The sequence below is a fragment of the Oncorhynchus masou genome, chromosome 16, assembly GCF_036934945.1.
Source record: "Oncorhynchus masou masou isolate Uvic2021 chromosome 16, UVic_Omas_1.1, whole genome shotgun sequence".
Lineage (NCBI taxonomy): Eukaryota > Metazoa > Chordata > Actinopteri > Salmoniformes > Salmonidae > Oncorhynchus > Oncorhynchus masou.
The window spans coordinates 7,277,878-7,294,909 of NC_088227.1; the positions used below are offsets into that span (position 1 = coordinate 7,277,878).

The 17,032-nt window shown below is 41.4% G+C and overlaps 1 protein-coding gene across 1 annotated transcript in view; it reads right to left on the reverse strand.

Annotated features, from left to right (window-relative positions):
• The window catches only part of LOC135557388 (uridine diphosphate glucose pyrophosphatase NUDT14-like), a 57,268-nt gene extending 56,804 nt beyond the window's left edge, over positions 1–464 (reverse strand). The window contains exon 1 of the mRNA XM_064990611.1: positions 302–464. Coding sequence (XP_064846683.1) covers positions 302–382 — 81 coding nt within the window. The 5' untranslated portion in view covers positions 383–464. The remainder of the gene's footprint in view (positions 1–301) is intronic.
• Between the last annotated feature and the right edge of the window lie 16,568 nt (positions 465–17,032).

Below are 17,032 nucleotides of genomic sequence, written 5' to 3' on the forward strand. Positions count from 1 at the left end.
GTTGCTAGTTAGCTAACGTTAATGTAAAGCATTTGCTCATGAGACAGCAACTGATATGTTAGCTACTTGCCTGAAAATCTACATTTCATGCTAAGAGAAAATATTTGGTGGCAGTGGTGAAGCAAAGTTAAGATAGCTAAGTCCATAAGTGTCACTGAAATATGGTGTACTGTATTTTTATGAAGGTTATGCCGTTGAAGCAGCACAATAAAGCAATGGGGAAAAGAATGGGGGTTGGGCTACTAGCAATAGAAATGAATGAGTCCGGGAATTCAGACGCGAGTGAGCTATTTTGACTCACCTGGTTATAGTGCACCCTGAATGGTTTCAGATAATTGGAGTTGGTGCACGGAACGACCTGGATATCATGTATCTGCTCCATAGTTCAGACTGCTAGCTTTCCACCGGTGCTTATCTCACGTCAGATAGTACAAACCACAGGTCGTAGTAGAGAATGAGACAAATGCCTACGGTTCCCTAGTGAGGACAAAATACACTCGCTTTTAATTGGAAGTCTTCTTATTCTTCTTCTATGCGATTTAACGGCGGTTGGCATCCAATGTGTTGCATTACTTGCCACCTACTAGACTGGAGTACAACTCCATTATACTTTGCTTGAAAAATTAAAATGTACTAAATAAATACCCTACCATCTAACACTACACTCACTCATTTCTAAATTATATCAAATAAAATTAACACCACCCTTCTCCACTAATTAAATGTATTAATTCCTACCTCATGCCATCATCCTGAAAGGATGGGACATCACCACTTAACACACCCTGTAACTCTTCTGATGTCAAGTCTTGCACACCCAAATACCTCTCTGCATCTGCCACCACAACCTCCATTTTCTGCGACTTCCATTCCATCCCTGCAGTGCAGCTGATAACCGTTGCTATAAATGCTAAAAATCCAATCTTACTGAAAAGTATATCACTTTTTGGCCTGTCCCTCTATACTGATATATGTCTACAACTCTCACCACTCCTCCCCCTTAACCCAACTTCCTCTACTTTCTTCACTGCCTCAGCATATAACAACGTCTGCACTACTCTAACCCTGGAATCCTCACCTGCCACTCTCGCACGGGACATTTCTGATCCCCAGTGTCTTGTTTTGCACACTTTGTACAAAATAATAAAATGCAGTACAACAGGATATTTCTTAACGTAGCTCTTTATTAGCTAGCTATAACTGGCATGTTCATGTATCGCCAACCAGGATCAAACTGCCCATGACCTAACCATTTGGATGGTCTTAACCAATCATAGCACAGTAACCAGGTGAGTCATGGTGGTAAAATGCATCCAATTACAATTCAGTATGTTTACACATATGAATATTACACCCAGCTCCATGGACACCCCTACAATTAACACATTTCACTACTTTCCCCATACTACACATTCCTTTGTATCATTCCTTTCTGCACATTTCTCACACTCTCCCTCCTACATACTGCTGCCACATGCCTGTAAGCTTGACACCTGTAACATTGTAATGTATTCGGCATATACGCTCATACAGGTTAACTTAAATATCCTAACTTCACTTTGTCAGGCAAAGACTCAACTTCAAAACTCAGAAGAACAGACAATGATACTTCTGTTTCCTCACTCTTGCCACCCTGTTTGCACAGGGAATCTTTCCCCTCAGCTGGTCAACTTTTCTATTTACTGCTACCCCAGTTATCACTGCTTTCATTGGTGCCCTTTACTTGAGAACGAATCAATTCACTTTTCTTGCCCCCATTCGTTTTACTTCGAGCTCCCTCTGACCAACAGAAACACAAACAATTATCACTGGACCATTTCTGGTTACCCTCACTGATTCCACATTACCCAACTCTTTTTTCACCGACCGTGAAACCACAAATGGATCAGCCAAAAGGAAAGAGTCCACTTTTTCCATAAACTTCACTCCTACTTTCACAGACTCATCTTTTTCTTGATCCACGGTTCATACCTAGGTCTCCGATATCTATACCACACCTACCACCTGATCCTTGGTTCATACCTCGGTCTCCGATATCTATACCACACCTACCACCTCCGATAATTCACCCTCATTCACTTCCATTTCTCCTCCTGTCTTCAGCTCCCTCTGCTTACACTTTCTACTATTCTTCTTTAACTTCTTTAACAAACCATATCCCTTTTTTCCGCCATTTCAAATCAAATGAAAGTTAATTTGTCATGTGTGCCGAATACAACAGGGGTAGACCTTACAGTGAAATTACTTAAAGACAGTTAAAAATTACAGTAGCGAGGCTATATACAGTGGCGAGGCTATATACAGTAGCGAGGCTATAACAGTAGCGAGGCTATAACAGTAGCTAGGCTACATACGGGCAGTGGTTAGTCGGGCTGATTGAGGACGTATGTGCATATAGATATGGTTAAAGTGACTATGCATATATGATAAACAGAGAGTAGCAGTAGCGTAAAAGAGGGGTTGGCGGGTGGTAGGTGTCGGGACACAATGCAGATAGCCCGGTTAGACAATGTGCTGGGGCACTGGTTGATTGGGTCAATTGAGGTAGTATGTACATGAATGTATAGTTAAAGTGACTATGCATTTATGATAAACAGAGAGTAGCAGGATGTAAAGGATGGGTTGGGGGGGAACACAATGCAAATAGTCCGGGTAACCATTTGGTTACCTGTTCAGGAGTCTTATGGCTTGGGGGTAAAAACTGTTGAGAAGCCTTTTGTCCTAGACTTGGTACTCCGGTACCGCTTGCCATGCGGTAGTAGAGAGAACAGTCTATGATTGGGGTGACAGAGGAAGAGATGACATCCAGGATGGAAGGCCAGAGAGTGGCAGAGGGAGGTGGGGTCTTTGACAATTTTTAGGGCCTTCCTCTGACACCGCCTGGTGTAGAGGTCCTGGATGGCAGGCAGCTTAGCCCCAGTGATGTACTGGGCCGTACGCATGACCCTTTGTAGTGCCTTGCGGTCGGAGGCCGAGCAATTGCCGTACCAGGCAGTGATGCAACCAGTCAGAATGTTCTCGATGTTGCAGCTGTAGAACCTTTTGAGGATCTCAGGACCCATGATAAATCTTTTTAGTTTCCTGAGAGGGAATAGGCTTTGTCGTGTCCTCTTCACGAATGTCTTGGTGTGTTTGGACAATTCTAGTTTGTTGGTGTTGTGGACAGCAAGGAACTTGAAGCTCTAAACCTGCTCCACTACAGCCCTGACGAGGAGAATGGGGGCATGCCCGGTCCTCTAATTCCTGTAGTCCACAATCATCTCCTTAGTCTTGGTTACGTTGAGGGATAGGTTGTTATTCTGGCACCACCCGGCCAGGTCTCTGACCTCCTCCCTATAGGCTGTCTCGTCGTTGATCAGGCAGACTTAATGATGGTGTTGGAGTCGTGCCTTGGCCATGCAGTCGTGGGTGAACAGGGAGCACAGGAGGGACTGGGCACACACCCCTGAGAGGCTCCAGTGTTGAGGATCAGCGTGGAGGATGTGTTGCTACCTACCCTCATCACCTGGGGGGCTGCCCATCAGGAAGTCCAGGATCCAGTTGCAATTGTTTAGTCCCAGGATCCTTAGCTTAGTGATGAGCTTTGAATGTACTATGGTGTTGAATGCTGAGCTGTACTCAATGAATAGCATTCTCACAGAAGTGTTCCTTTTGTCCAGGTGGGAAAGGGCAGTGTAATAGAGATTGCATCATCTGTGGATCTATTTGGGCAGTATGCAAATTGGAGTAGGTCTAGTTTTTTTTAACCTTTATTTAACTAGGCAAGTCAGTTAAGAACAAATTCTTATTTTCAATGAAGGCCTAGGAACAGTGGGTGTTAACGGGGGCAGAGCCTGTTCAGTGCCTGTTCAGGGGCAGAATGACAGATTTGTAACTTGTCAGCTCGGGGATTTGAACTTGCAACCTTCCGGTTACTAGTCCAACGCTCTAACCGCTAGGCTACCCTGCTGCCCCGGTTTCTGGGATAATGGTGTTGATGTGAGCCATTACCAGCAATTCAAAGCACTTCATGGCTACAGAGATGAGTGCTATGGGTCTGTAATCATTTAGGCAGGTTGCCTTTGTGTTCTTGGGCACAGGGACTATGGTGGTCTGCTTGAAACATGTTGTTATTACAGACTCAATCAGGGATATGTTGAAAATGTCAGTGAAGACACCTGCCAGTTGGTCAGCACATGCCCGGAGCACACGTCCTGGTAATCCGTCTGGCCCGCAGTCTTGTGAATGTTGACCTGTTTAAAAGGTCTTACTCACGTTGGCTACGGAGAGCTTGATCAGACAGTCGTCCAGAACAGCTGATTTTTTATTTTATTATTATTTAACTAGGCAAGTCAGTTATTGAAAATAAGAATTTGTTCTTGACGGCCTAGGAACAGTGGGTTAACTGCCTGTTCAGGGGCAGAACGACAGATTTGTACCTTGTCAGCTCGGGGGTTTGAGCTTGCAACCTTCCGGTTACTAGTCCAACACTCTAACCTCTAGGCTACCCTGCCGCCCCACTGGTCCCTTTGCAGAAAAACATCCCCAAAGCATGATATTTCCACCCCCATGCTTCACAGTAGGTATGGTGTTCTTTGGATGCAACTCAGCATTCTTTGTCCTCCAAACACGACGAGTTGAGTTTTACCCAAAAGTTCTATATTGGTTTCATCTGACCATATGACATTCTCCCAATCTTCTTCTGGATCATCCAAATGCTCTCTAGCAAATTTCAAAGGGCCTGGACATGTACTGGCTTAATTAAGCAGGGGGACATGTCTGGCACTGCAGGATTTGAGTCCCTGGCGGCGTAGTGTGTTACTGATGTTAGGCATTGTTACTTTGGTCCCAGCTCTCTGCAGGTCATTCACTAGGTCCCCACGTGTGGTTCTGGGATTTTTGCTCACCGTTCTTGTGATCATTTTGACCCCATGGGGTGAGATCTTGCGTGGAGCCCCAGATCGAGGGAGATTATAAGTGGTCTTGTATGTCTTCCATTTCCTAATAATTGCTCCCACAGTTGATTTCTTCAAACCAAGCTGCTTACCTATTGCAGATTCAGTCTTCCCAGCCTGGTGCAGGTCTACAATTTTGTTTCTGGTGTCCTTTGACATCTCTTTGGTTTTGGCCATAGTGGAGTTTGGAGTGTGACTATTTGAGGTTGTGGACAAGTGTCTTTTATACTGATAACAAGTTCAAACAGGTGCCATTAATACAGGTAACGAGTGGAGAACAGAGGAGCCTCTTAAAGAAGATGTTACAGGTCTGTGAGAGCCACAAATCTTGCTTGCTTGTTTGTAGGTGGCCAAATACTTATTTTCCACCATAATTTGCAAATAAATTCATAAAAAATCCTACAATGGGATTTTCTGGATTTTTCTTCTCATTTTGTCTGTCTTAGTTGAAGTGTACCTATGATGAAAATTTCAGGGCTCTCTCATCTTTTTAAGTGGGAGAACTTGCACAATTGGTGGCTGACTAAATACTTTTTTGCCCCGCTTTATATTTCATAATATTTTTTTAATTTAACCTTTAACTAGGTAAGTCAGTTAAGAACAAATTCTTATTTACAATGACAGCCTACCAAGGAACAGATGGTTAACTGCCTTGTTCAGGGGCAGAACAACAGCTGGGGATTTGATCCAGCAACCTTTCGGTTACTGCCCCAACGCTCTAACCACTAGACTACTTGCCAGCACACCAAAGTAATCTAAAAAAACAATACAAAAATGTTCAGGATAAATTAGGATGCGTCCATAAATTCGCCAGAATACAAAATAACTGATGCAGTTACGAACACACAACACACGTTGAATATGACCATGTCAGTATGTCAGCAAAAAAATATATATAATTAAATTGTTGCCAGCAGCACAGTTACAGTCACCAATGCTCTAGATAACGTGCAAACGGCTTATCCAGCTCTGCTAGGGCGAGTAAAATGATCAGTGAGGTCTTCTCTCATTTGTATCTGGAAGTAACTATCAAGCTAGCTAACTTTAGCCAGTTAGCTGGGGTGCTGGACAGTCATTGTGATGTCAGAACACTCGGATCTAATCTACTCCTTGGCCAGAGCGTCCAGTGTACACTCTGAACAGTCCAAAAGTGAACCGTTCTGAATTTACAAACTGACAATCTGACAACCCTCTGAATTTATGAAGCGCACTCTGGCACTCCAGAGTGAATTTAGGAACACACCCATAAGGACAAGCAAGTGCTATTAATGTAAATGTGGATCTTGAAAGGAAATTGTATGCATTTTTTACACTTTTTTGTGTCGTTGTAGTCGTTTTTGCCATGTCCCCAGGTGAAGCAAAATATAAGCCTTAAAAATAAAAACAACTTTTAAATCTTTCTTCATTATTTTATAGCCCTAGTTAAATTCTCTCTCATTAATTACCATTATTTAATTTAAGATTGTCTGTGTCACTTATTTCACTTCCCACCCTGTGAGTTTGTTGTAATTCTCAATTTAAGAAAACAACCCCTTTATAAAATAACACCACATCCAGGAAGTGTCATAATTTATTTTGTGGGAAAACAATGGTTCAAACGTAACATACATACAGTATAAACACTAAGTTTGATCTATTTTTTCATGTTTCATTTTGTTAGTCTATATGTCCCACTCAGACATTTCCACCATGTTAGGCTAAAAAAAAGCTCTGACGAAGGCCATGTGGCCGATACGTATGCTTATGCACCTGCAAATAAGATTGCTGTCATGTACTTCTAGAAGTAGTGGGTGGAGGAGTCAGGCGCAGAGAGCAGGGTAGTTGATATGTGGAATGTTTTATTCCCAAAACAACAGTGTCGGTCAACGCCACACACAGGGGCGCAATAAGACCCTGTCCAAAACAACAGGATGAAACGGTTCGAGAACAAAATACTTCCACAGAAATCACACACATCAAATAACAGAAAACAAGCCCGCACAAAAGCCGGCAGGCCTACCGGGTTTAAATAGCCCAAAACCAAAACCTAAACAAGAAACAGGTGCAACTAATCAGACACAACTAAATGAAACAAAAAAGGGGATCGGTGGCAGCTAGTAGGCCGGCGACGACGACCGCCGAGCACTGCCCGTACAGGAAGAGGCACCATCTTCGGCGGGATTCGTGACAATTGCTCAGATGTGCGAGTGCCTTTTGAATTTTGTTAGGCTAAATTATAGAGAAAATTAACATTTCAAAATGTTAAAATATATTTTTTATTTATTTATTTTATTTAACCTTTATTTAACTAGGCAAGTCAGGTAAGAACAAATTCTTATTTACAATGACGGCCTACCAAAAGGAAAAAGGCCTCCTGCGGGGAAGAGGGCCTGGGATTTAAATAAATACAGGACAAAACACACATCACAACGAGAGACAACATAACACTACATAAAGAGAGACCAAAGACAACAACATAGCAAGGCAGCAAATAATACATCACGCAGCCACAACTGTCAGTAAGAGTGTCCATGATTGAGTCTTTGAATGAAGAGATTGAGATAAAACTGTCCAGTTTGAGTGTTTGTTGCAGCTCGTCCCAGTTGCTAGGTGCAGTGAACTCAAAAGACAAGCGACCCAAGGATGTGTGTGCTTTGGGGACCTTTAACAGAATGTGACTGGCAGAACGGGGGTTGTATGTGGAGGATGAGGGCTGCAGTAAATATCTCAGATAGGGGGGGGGTGAGGCCTAAGAGGGTTTTATAAATAAGCATCAACCAGTGTCCTTGCGACGGGTATACAGAGATGACCGGTTTACAGAGGAGTATAGAGTGCAGTGATGTGTCCTATAAGGAGCATTGGTGGCAAATCTGATGGCCTAATGGTAAAGAACATCTAGCCGCTCGAGAGCACCATTACCTGGCGATCTATAAATTATGTCTCCATAATCTAGCATGGGTAGGATGGTCATCTGAATCCGGGTTAGTTTGGCAGCTGGAGTGAAAGATGAGCGATTACGATAGAGGAAACCATGTCTAGAATAAACTTAGCCTGCAGCTTTGATATGTGCTGAGAGAAGGACAGTGCACTGTCTAGCAATAATCTCAAGTACTTGTATGAGGTGACTACCTCAAGCTCTAAACCCTCAGAGGTAGTAATTAGAGGGGCATTCTTCTTACTAAACCACATTACCTTTGTTTTGGAGGTGTTCAGAACTAAGTTAAGGGTAGAGAAAGCTTGTTGGATACTAAGAAAGCTTTGCTGTAGAGCATTTAACACAAAAACCAGGGAAGGGCCAGCTGAGTATGAGACTGTATCATCTGCATATAAATGGTGGAGAGAGCTTCCTACTGCCTGAACTATGGTGTTGATGTACATTGAGAAGAGCGTGGGGCCTAGGATCGAGCCTTGGGGTACTCCCTTGGTGACAGGCAGTGGCTGAGACAGCAGATTTTCTGACTTTATACACTGCACTCTTTGAGAGAGGTAGATAGCAAACCAGGCCAAAGACCCCTCAGAGACTCCTTAGCCAGCCCACAAGAATGGAATGGTCTACCATATCAAAAGCTTTGGCCAAGTCAATAAAAATATCAGCACAACATTGCTTAGAATCAAGGGCAATGGTGACATCATTGAGGACCTCTAAGGTTACAGTGGCACATCAATAACCTGAGCGGAAACCAGATTGCGTACCAGGGAGAAAACTAAAGACATCAAGACAGCCAGTCAGTTGATTATTGACAAGTTTTTCCAACACTTTTGATAAACAGGGCAAAATAGAAATAGGTCTATAACAGTTAGGATCAGCTTGATCTCCCCTTTAATTAAAGGATGAACCGTGGCTGCCTTCCAAGCAATGGGAACCTCCCCAGAAATGAGAGACAGGTTAAAAAGGTTGGAGATAGGATTGGCGATGATAGGGGAAGCAACCTTAAAGAAGAAAGGGTCTAAACCATCTGACCCAGATGGTTTTTTGAGGTCAAGTTTAAGGAGCTCCTTTAGCACCTCTACCTGTTTGATAGAGAAGTTAAAATCATGTTCAAGTGTTCATTATTATGCTAGCTAAATCTTGCAAGAGTAATGATGTGTTCGATTGGAAAGTGGTGATAGTTTTGATGAGACCACAGGGCCTCACTTTCACCCTATCCGAATAACTAATGCCATAGAGAAAGAGGTAGGTGAAGTGAAATTAACTTTGTTCATTGGAAATGGTAGATTGTTAATATGGTGTGGTTGCCAAGCTCAGCAAGAGAAGATTCTGAAAATGGAAAAGCTTAATGGGAAGAAGATTAAAAGTCATGTCCCTGGTGCTTATGTTAGATTGAAGGGAGCCATCACTGAGGTCCCAATAGCTATGTCTACTGATGACATTAAAGAAAATGTCAAGGGAGACAGAGTGACAAAAGGTTTATCATTAGGAAAGAGGGTCAAATAATTGAAAGCGTATCAGTGATGCTGAAGTTCGACAAAGTCTTGCTGGGAAAAGTACGGATAGGATTCCTTAATTTCAATGTTAAAGTATTTGTCCCATATGTACGGCAGTGTTTTAAATGACAAAGAATGGGGCATGTACCTGCTCAGGGTAAAGGAAATAAAAGATATGCAAAGTGTGGAGGGGCACATGATTACGGGTGAATGTGGAAGCAATGTGAAGTGCTGTAATTGTGGTGGAGAACCCAGTGCAGCTTTTGGTGGATGCCAGGTAAAGAGAGAGGCTAGAGAAGCTCAGAGATATAGGGATCAGTCATGATGTATCATATGCAAAGGCCGTGAAACATTATATGTTTTTCCTTTGTTTGATTGATTTTGAGATTGATTTTGAGAGATTGATCAACCTGGCTCTGAAAGCAAGCTAGTCTACTAAGTCATCTTGATCATCTGACAAGAAGCAACAAGGGCAGGATTGAGGGACTAGGACATAAGGCAACAATAGCAGGAGCTTGGCACATTCCATTGATCTACCAGCAGAAAAGAACTCTGAACATTCTACACACCATCACAAACAAAATTCTGCTGAGGAAAAATCCAGAGACATTTGGTGCATTTGTAAATTTGCTCTGGAGTGCCAGAGAACGTTCAGAGTGCGCTCTGGGCATTCTTAAATTCAAAGCTTTGTCAGATTGTCCATTAGTAAATTCAGAGCGTTTCACTCTCTGAGCGTTCAGAGTGCACACCTGACGCTCTGGCCAAGGATGATTTTGAGCGTTCTGACATCACAACGGTAGTCAAGCTCCCAAACTAACTGGTTAAAGTTAGCTAGCTTGCTAGCTACTTCCAGACATAAATGAGAGAACAACTCACTCTGCCCATTTTTCTCACCCGAGCAGGACCAATTAGGCTTTTTTTTCACATTATCCAGAGCGTTGGTGACTGTAACTGTGCTGCTGGAAACAATTTAACTTCACTTTTTGCCGAGGTTTACTGACACAGGCCATATTCAACGGGTGTTGAACGTTCATAAATTCATCAGAGCGAATTTACGAACACACCCATTGTTTGCTGATTATACCCTAATTCCATGTATATGCGCGTCCACTTCCGCTTTTAAGCTCCGTCAACCCAACAACTTCCTGTGTAGCGCCTGACACGATATTCTGTACTGACAGCTGAATAAACACACTAAATGTGACCTGTTTCAGGAAGCTAGGAGAATGGGGGCATGCCCGGTCCTCCAATTCCTGTAGTCCATAATCATCTCCTTTGTCTTGATCACGTTGAGGAGAGGTTGTTATCTGGCACCACCCGGCCAGGTCTCTGACCTCCTCCCTATAGGCTGTCTCATCGTTGTTGGTGATCAGGCCTACCACTGTTGTGTCATCAGCAAACAATGATGGTGTTGGAGTCGTGCCTGGCCATGCAGTCATGAGTGAAGAGGGAGTAAAAGAGGGGTCTGAGCACGCACCCCTGAGGGGCCCCCATGATGAGGATCAGCGTGGCGGATGTGCTGTTACCTTTTTATTTATTTATTTTTATTACACCTTTATTTAACCAGGTAGGCAAGTTGAGAACAAGTTCTCATTTACAATTGCGACCTGGCCAAGATAAAGCAAAGTAGTTCGACACATACAACGACACAGAGTTACACATGGAGTAAAACAAACATACAGTCAATAATACAGTATAAACAAGTTTATATACGATGTGAGCAAATGAGGTGAGATAAGGGAGGTAATGGCAAAAAAAAGGCCATGGTGGCAAAGTAAATACAATATAGCAAGTAAAACACTGGAATGGTAGATCTGCAGTCGAAGAATGTGCAAAGTAGAAATAAAAATAATGGGGATCTGAGCCAAAAGGCCGAGAAGCGATTATTTGCACAGACCTTAGGGCATAGATTCTATTCGTAGAGGATCGTTAAAAAATATAACACTTACAAGAACTTGTGAATTCAATATAGGCTTTTAATACAAACATATCAGAAGCCTAGATGGTCCGCGGAACACACCCTTTCCAGAGCACTGGCTCTGTATTTATACACATACAACATATGAGTCCATCCCACATGCAAATGAAGTTACTTCCCTCAGTCCATCTGCCACCATTATCTTTCAATCTGTGCTTCCTGCTTGTTCACGCCCAATAACGCCCATATCTGCTTTCAGTCACGTTATAATGGTGACAGGACCTCTTCATGTCCCAAAAATAATAAATGCCCATCTTAACCTATGGGCCCCTTATGTTTAGCTTGGTGTGTTCTTTGGTATGTCTGTCCTTATTAGGACTAGTAGACTGTGTCTCTTCTCTTCCTGTCCTAAAAATATATATCCTATGTCTATAGTCCATCCGTTGGTCATTTGGCTGACCCCCTCCTCTGTGTGTCCCTCTGACCTTGGTATGTCCAGCTATCCTATGCTCTCATGGCCTTACTTTGGTGTCCTGTCCCATACAATAGACAATGCATTTTACCCTAAACATTTATGCATTTTATGGCTTTGGCCATTACGTCTGTTATTTCTTGGTTTCCTGTTTTTACCAGATTAGCAAATGCACTCTAAGTGTATCTTCCTCTTGTGGTCTAATGTATACATTTCTTTGCTCAATAGTGTCATATCTGTCTCTATATGTAACAATAACTACAACAATAGCAATGACACAAAAAGAAACAGACACGCACACTCCTAATGCAGGTGTATGTCTAATGGTACTTTTAGTAATACAACCCTATGCTCCGTCCCTGCAGCCTTGTGAATGGAGACCTGTTTAAAGGTCTTACTCATATCGGCTGCGGAGTGTGATCACACAGTCGTCCGGAACAGCTGATGCTCTCATGCATGTTTTAGTGTTACTTGCCTCGAAGTGAGCATAGCAGTTATTTAGCTCATCTGGTAGACTCGTGTCACTGGGCAGCTCTTGGCTGTGCTTCCCTTTGTAGTCTGTAATAGCTTGCAAGCACTGCCACCTCCGACAAGCGTCGGAGCCGGTATAGTACGATTTTAGTCCTGTATTGACGCTTTGCCTGTTTGATAGTTCGGATTGCATAGCGGGATTTCTTAAAGCTTCCGGGTTAGAGTCCCGTTCCTTGAAAGCGGCAGCTCTACCCTTTAGCTCAGTGCGAATGTTGCCTGTAATCCATATCTTATGGTTGGGGTATGTAGGTACAGTCACTGTGGTGATGACGTCATCGATGCACTCATTGATAAAGCCAGTGACTGATGTGGTGTAATCCTCAATGCCATCGGAAGAATCCTGGAACATATTCCAGTCTGTGCTAGCAAAACAGTTTAGCATCTGATTCATCTGACCACTTTGTTATAGACCGAGTCACTGGTGCTTCCTGCTTAAATTTTAGCTTGTAAGCAGATATCAGGAGGACAGAATTATGGTCAGATTTGCGAAATTGAGAGCGTTAGATTTGTATGTGTCTCTGTGAGTAAAGGTGGTCTAGAATTTTTTTCCCTCTGGTTGCACATTTAACATGCTGATAGAAATTAGGTAGAACTGATTTAAGTTTCCCTGCATTAACTTCTTGCGACTCCAAACCCGTATCCAGGAGCGTAATCATAGCCTCAAGCTCATTACCATAACACAACATTTCCTATTCATGAAAATCGCAAATGAAATGAAATAAATATATTGAAACACAAGCTTAGCCTTTTGTTAACAACACTGTCATCTCAGATTTTCAAAATATGCTTTTCAACCAAAGCTACACAAGCATTTGTGTAAGAGTATTGATAGCCTAGCATAGCATTAAGCCTAGCATTCAGCAGGCAACATTTTCACAAAAACAAGAAAAGCATTCAAATAAAATAATTTACCTTTGAAGAACTTCGGATGTTTTCAATGATGAGACTCTCAGTTAGATAGCAAATGTTCATTTTTTCCAAAAATATTAATTGTGTAGGAGACATAGCTCTGTTTTGTTCATCATGTTTGGCTAAGAAAAAAAAAAAAATGCAGTCACTACAACGCCAAACTTTTTTCCAAATTAGCTCCATAATATCGACAGAAACATGGCAAACGTTGTTTAGAATCAATCCTCAAGGTGTTTTTCACATATCTATTCGACGATAAATCAATCGTGGCAGTTGGTTTCTCATCAGAAGCAAACGGAAAAATACTGCAGCTGGGGATTACGCAATAATTGCGACGGAGGACACCAAGCGGCCACCTGGTAGATGTAGTCTCTTATGGTCAATCTTCCAATGAGATGCCTACAAATATGTCACAATGCTGCAGACACCTTGGGGAAAACGTGGAAAACGTAAGCTGACTACTAGCTCCTCCACAGCAATATAAGGAGTCATTGCCATGAGGTGGTTTCAAAAAATGCGTCACTTCCTGATTGGATTTTTATCTGGGTTTTTTCTGTAACATCAGTTCTGTGGCACTCACAGTGTTTTCTTTCCAAAGCTGTCAATTATATGCATAGTCAAGCATATTTTCATGACAAAATATGTTGTTTAATTAAAACGGGAACTTTTTCATCCCAAAATTGAAATAGCGCCCTGTATATCCAAGAAGTTAAAGTCCCCGGCCACTAGGAGCACTGCCTCTGGATGAGCGTTTTTCTGTTTGCTTATAGCGGAATACAGCTCATTGAGGGAGGTTAAGGTGCCAGCATCGGACTGTGGTGGTAGGTTACAGGTAGATCAGGTAAAAATACAGTTTTTGATTGATTTAATTAAAATTATATGTTTGATTAGACATGTAATAACGTTAATGCAATACATAGAAAAGAAAGAGATGGATACCTGTCTAATTTTTGGTGTCAGAGGGGTTGATGAGGGCAGTAAGGAATGGGAGGTCTCTAGAGATGGAGGAGGGGATGGGATGAGTGGGCAGATTGTTGTGCAATCAGACGTCAGTAGATGCAGAATTTCGTCTGGAGGGAGAGAAAGAGTTCAAGGATGAGGAGAATGGGAAGAAGAAGAATCAAGAGACAGGAGGTGCTGCGACTAGTTCTTCCTGTCACTTATCCTCGACAGGCAGCCAGTCTCAGAAGGGGGGATTGAATTTAGCTCAAGCTGAGGTTGTCTTGTCTCCTTGCCTCCGTTTTGGAACATGGCAGAACCCCTAGAGATCAAAAGCAGAGTAAAGGGAAGAGAGGAGGCAGGGGTGGCCGAGATGAAAAAGCAAACGCAAAGATGACTTAAATTTCAATAATATGTGCCTGGTTTAGTTGAAACCCTCTCACCATGTCAAGGTACAGGCCGAGAGAAGTTAAAAAAAATATATATTTTTTACCCAGTTTAATTAACCCTTAACCCCTCTTTTCCATGTTCTTCCTGGTGGGTCTCAGATAGGTGTAGCAATATGGTGATGACCCCACCCTGCTGTGTAATGGTCTCCAAAACACTTCTGCTATATTACTTACACAAATCTCGAACCTCCAGATATGCAAACATTAACTACTGTAGAAACCAATGTCCAATATCAAAACAACCCTGGTCTAAAGTTCATCTGTATTCACTTTCTCTAACTGTCTGCCATATTGTGTGTTCCCAGACATCATGGCTAGTGGATCCACACCCATCTCCAAAACTCACAATGGTGAGAGAGGAAACACAGTTTCTAACGGTGTGTGGGTTTGGTTTAAGCATGATGACCAGAATATGAGGAGTAGAGATTGAGAGTAGGAAAGATGATTAGAAGTTGTAAGGAGGTGGTTGAATGCATCTGTATTGAGTCTCTTTAAACAGTACTGCAAAAAAGTGTACTTACAGAGTGCATCAAACATGATTTAGACCTTGTTTTTGGAAAAGTGTTTATTTCTGTTTTTCATGATTTCAACATGCTCAGAATTGTCCACAGTGTTCTTATCATCTAGTTTAATCAGTACTGCAAGACAATATATTTACAGAGTGCATCAAACATGATTTAGACCTTGTTTATGGAAAAGTGTTTACTTCTGTATTTCAATATTGCAACTTGCTGAAAATTGTCCACAGTGTTCCTATCATACAGTTTAAACAGTACTGCAAAACAATGTACTTACAGAGTGCTTCAAACATGATTTAGACCTTGTTTTTGAAAAAGTGTTTTTTTCTGTTTTTCATGATTTCAACATGCTCAGAATTGTCCACAGTGTTCCTATCGTCTAGTTTAAACAGTACTGCAAAAATGTTTACTTACAGAGTGCATCAAACATGATTTAGACCTTGTTTATGGAAAAGTGTTTATTTAAGTTTTTCATGATTTCATCATGCTGAAAATTGTCCACATTATTCTTAACATCAACGTTAAACATCACTGCAAAAATGTGTACTTACAGAGTGCATCAATCATGATTTAGACCTTGTTATGAAAAGGTATTTCTTTCTGTATTTCAATGTTGCAACTTGCTGAAAATTGTCCACAGTGTTCCTATCGTCTAGATTAAACAGTTCTGCAAAAAATTGTACTTACAGAGTGCATCAAACATGATTTGATGTTTTTGGAAAAGTGGTTATTTCAGTATTTCAATGTTGCAACTTGCTGAAAATAGTCCACAGTGTTCCTATCAGACAGTTTAAACAGTATTGCAAAATGTTATTCCATTTTATAAGAGATTCTCCGAAATGTAAATGTTCCAGGCATTTATATATCAACTCCAGTCGTACTTTATCAAAAGCCTTTTCAAAGTCAGCTATGCATAGCAGGCCTGGTTTCCCAGATGTTTAATGGTGTTCTATTGTTTCCAGTACATGTCTTATATTATCTCTAATGTATTGTCCATGTCAGAAATCTGTCTGATTAGAATTAATAATATCCAATAATACCTTTTTTAATTCTATGAGCTATATGTAAGGGTATAAGTGTAAGGGGCCTACAATTTTTTAAATGGACTGGATCTTTATATTTCTCACTCGTATCCTGTTTCAGTAATAATGATATCAGACCTTCTTGTTGAGTGTCTGATTATCTACCATTTACATAGGAGTGGTTAAAACATGCTAATAACAGTCCTCTGAGTACATCAAAAAAGGTTTGGTATACCGCCACTGGTATGCCATCCAGCCATGGAGTTTTCCAGGACTTAAAGGCTTTATTTACATCAAGAAGTTCCTCCTCTGTAGTATCGCCTTCAAATTAGTATTTCTATTGTTAATTTTACATTATTATTAAAGGGCTAGGCCAATTTGTTTTTTCTCAATTTCCACCTGAAGGATGTGCCCAAAGAAAACTGCCTGTTTGCTCAGCCAGGATATGCATATAATTGGTACCATTGGAAATAAAACACTTTGAAGTTTGTAGAAATGTTAAAATAATGTAGGATAAAACCCAAATAAAAACAACCAGATTATAACACAATAGATATGGTAGGAGAACATTTAAAGAAAAACCAACTATGTTCAAGGTTTCAGGCTTATAACTTCAAAAACAAAGAAGAAATATCAGTTTTAGTACAGGGACATAGTCTTGGAAATTCGTGTTTGCTCGCACCATGAAGAAAGGTCGCACCTGCTAAAATCGGTTTCCAATTGAACATACTTCTTTCCGTTAGAAATATTATAGTTTGACATTTTTAGGGTATCTGAGGAGTAAATAGAAACATATTTTGACTTGTTGAAAGAAAGTTTAGGGGTAGATTTTCGGATTCCTTTCTCTGCACTTTGAACGAGTGGATTACTCATCGATGGCACCATCTAAACTGACTTTTTGGGATATAAAAAAGGATTTTATCTAACAAAACAACA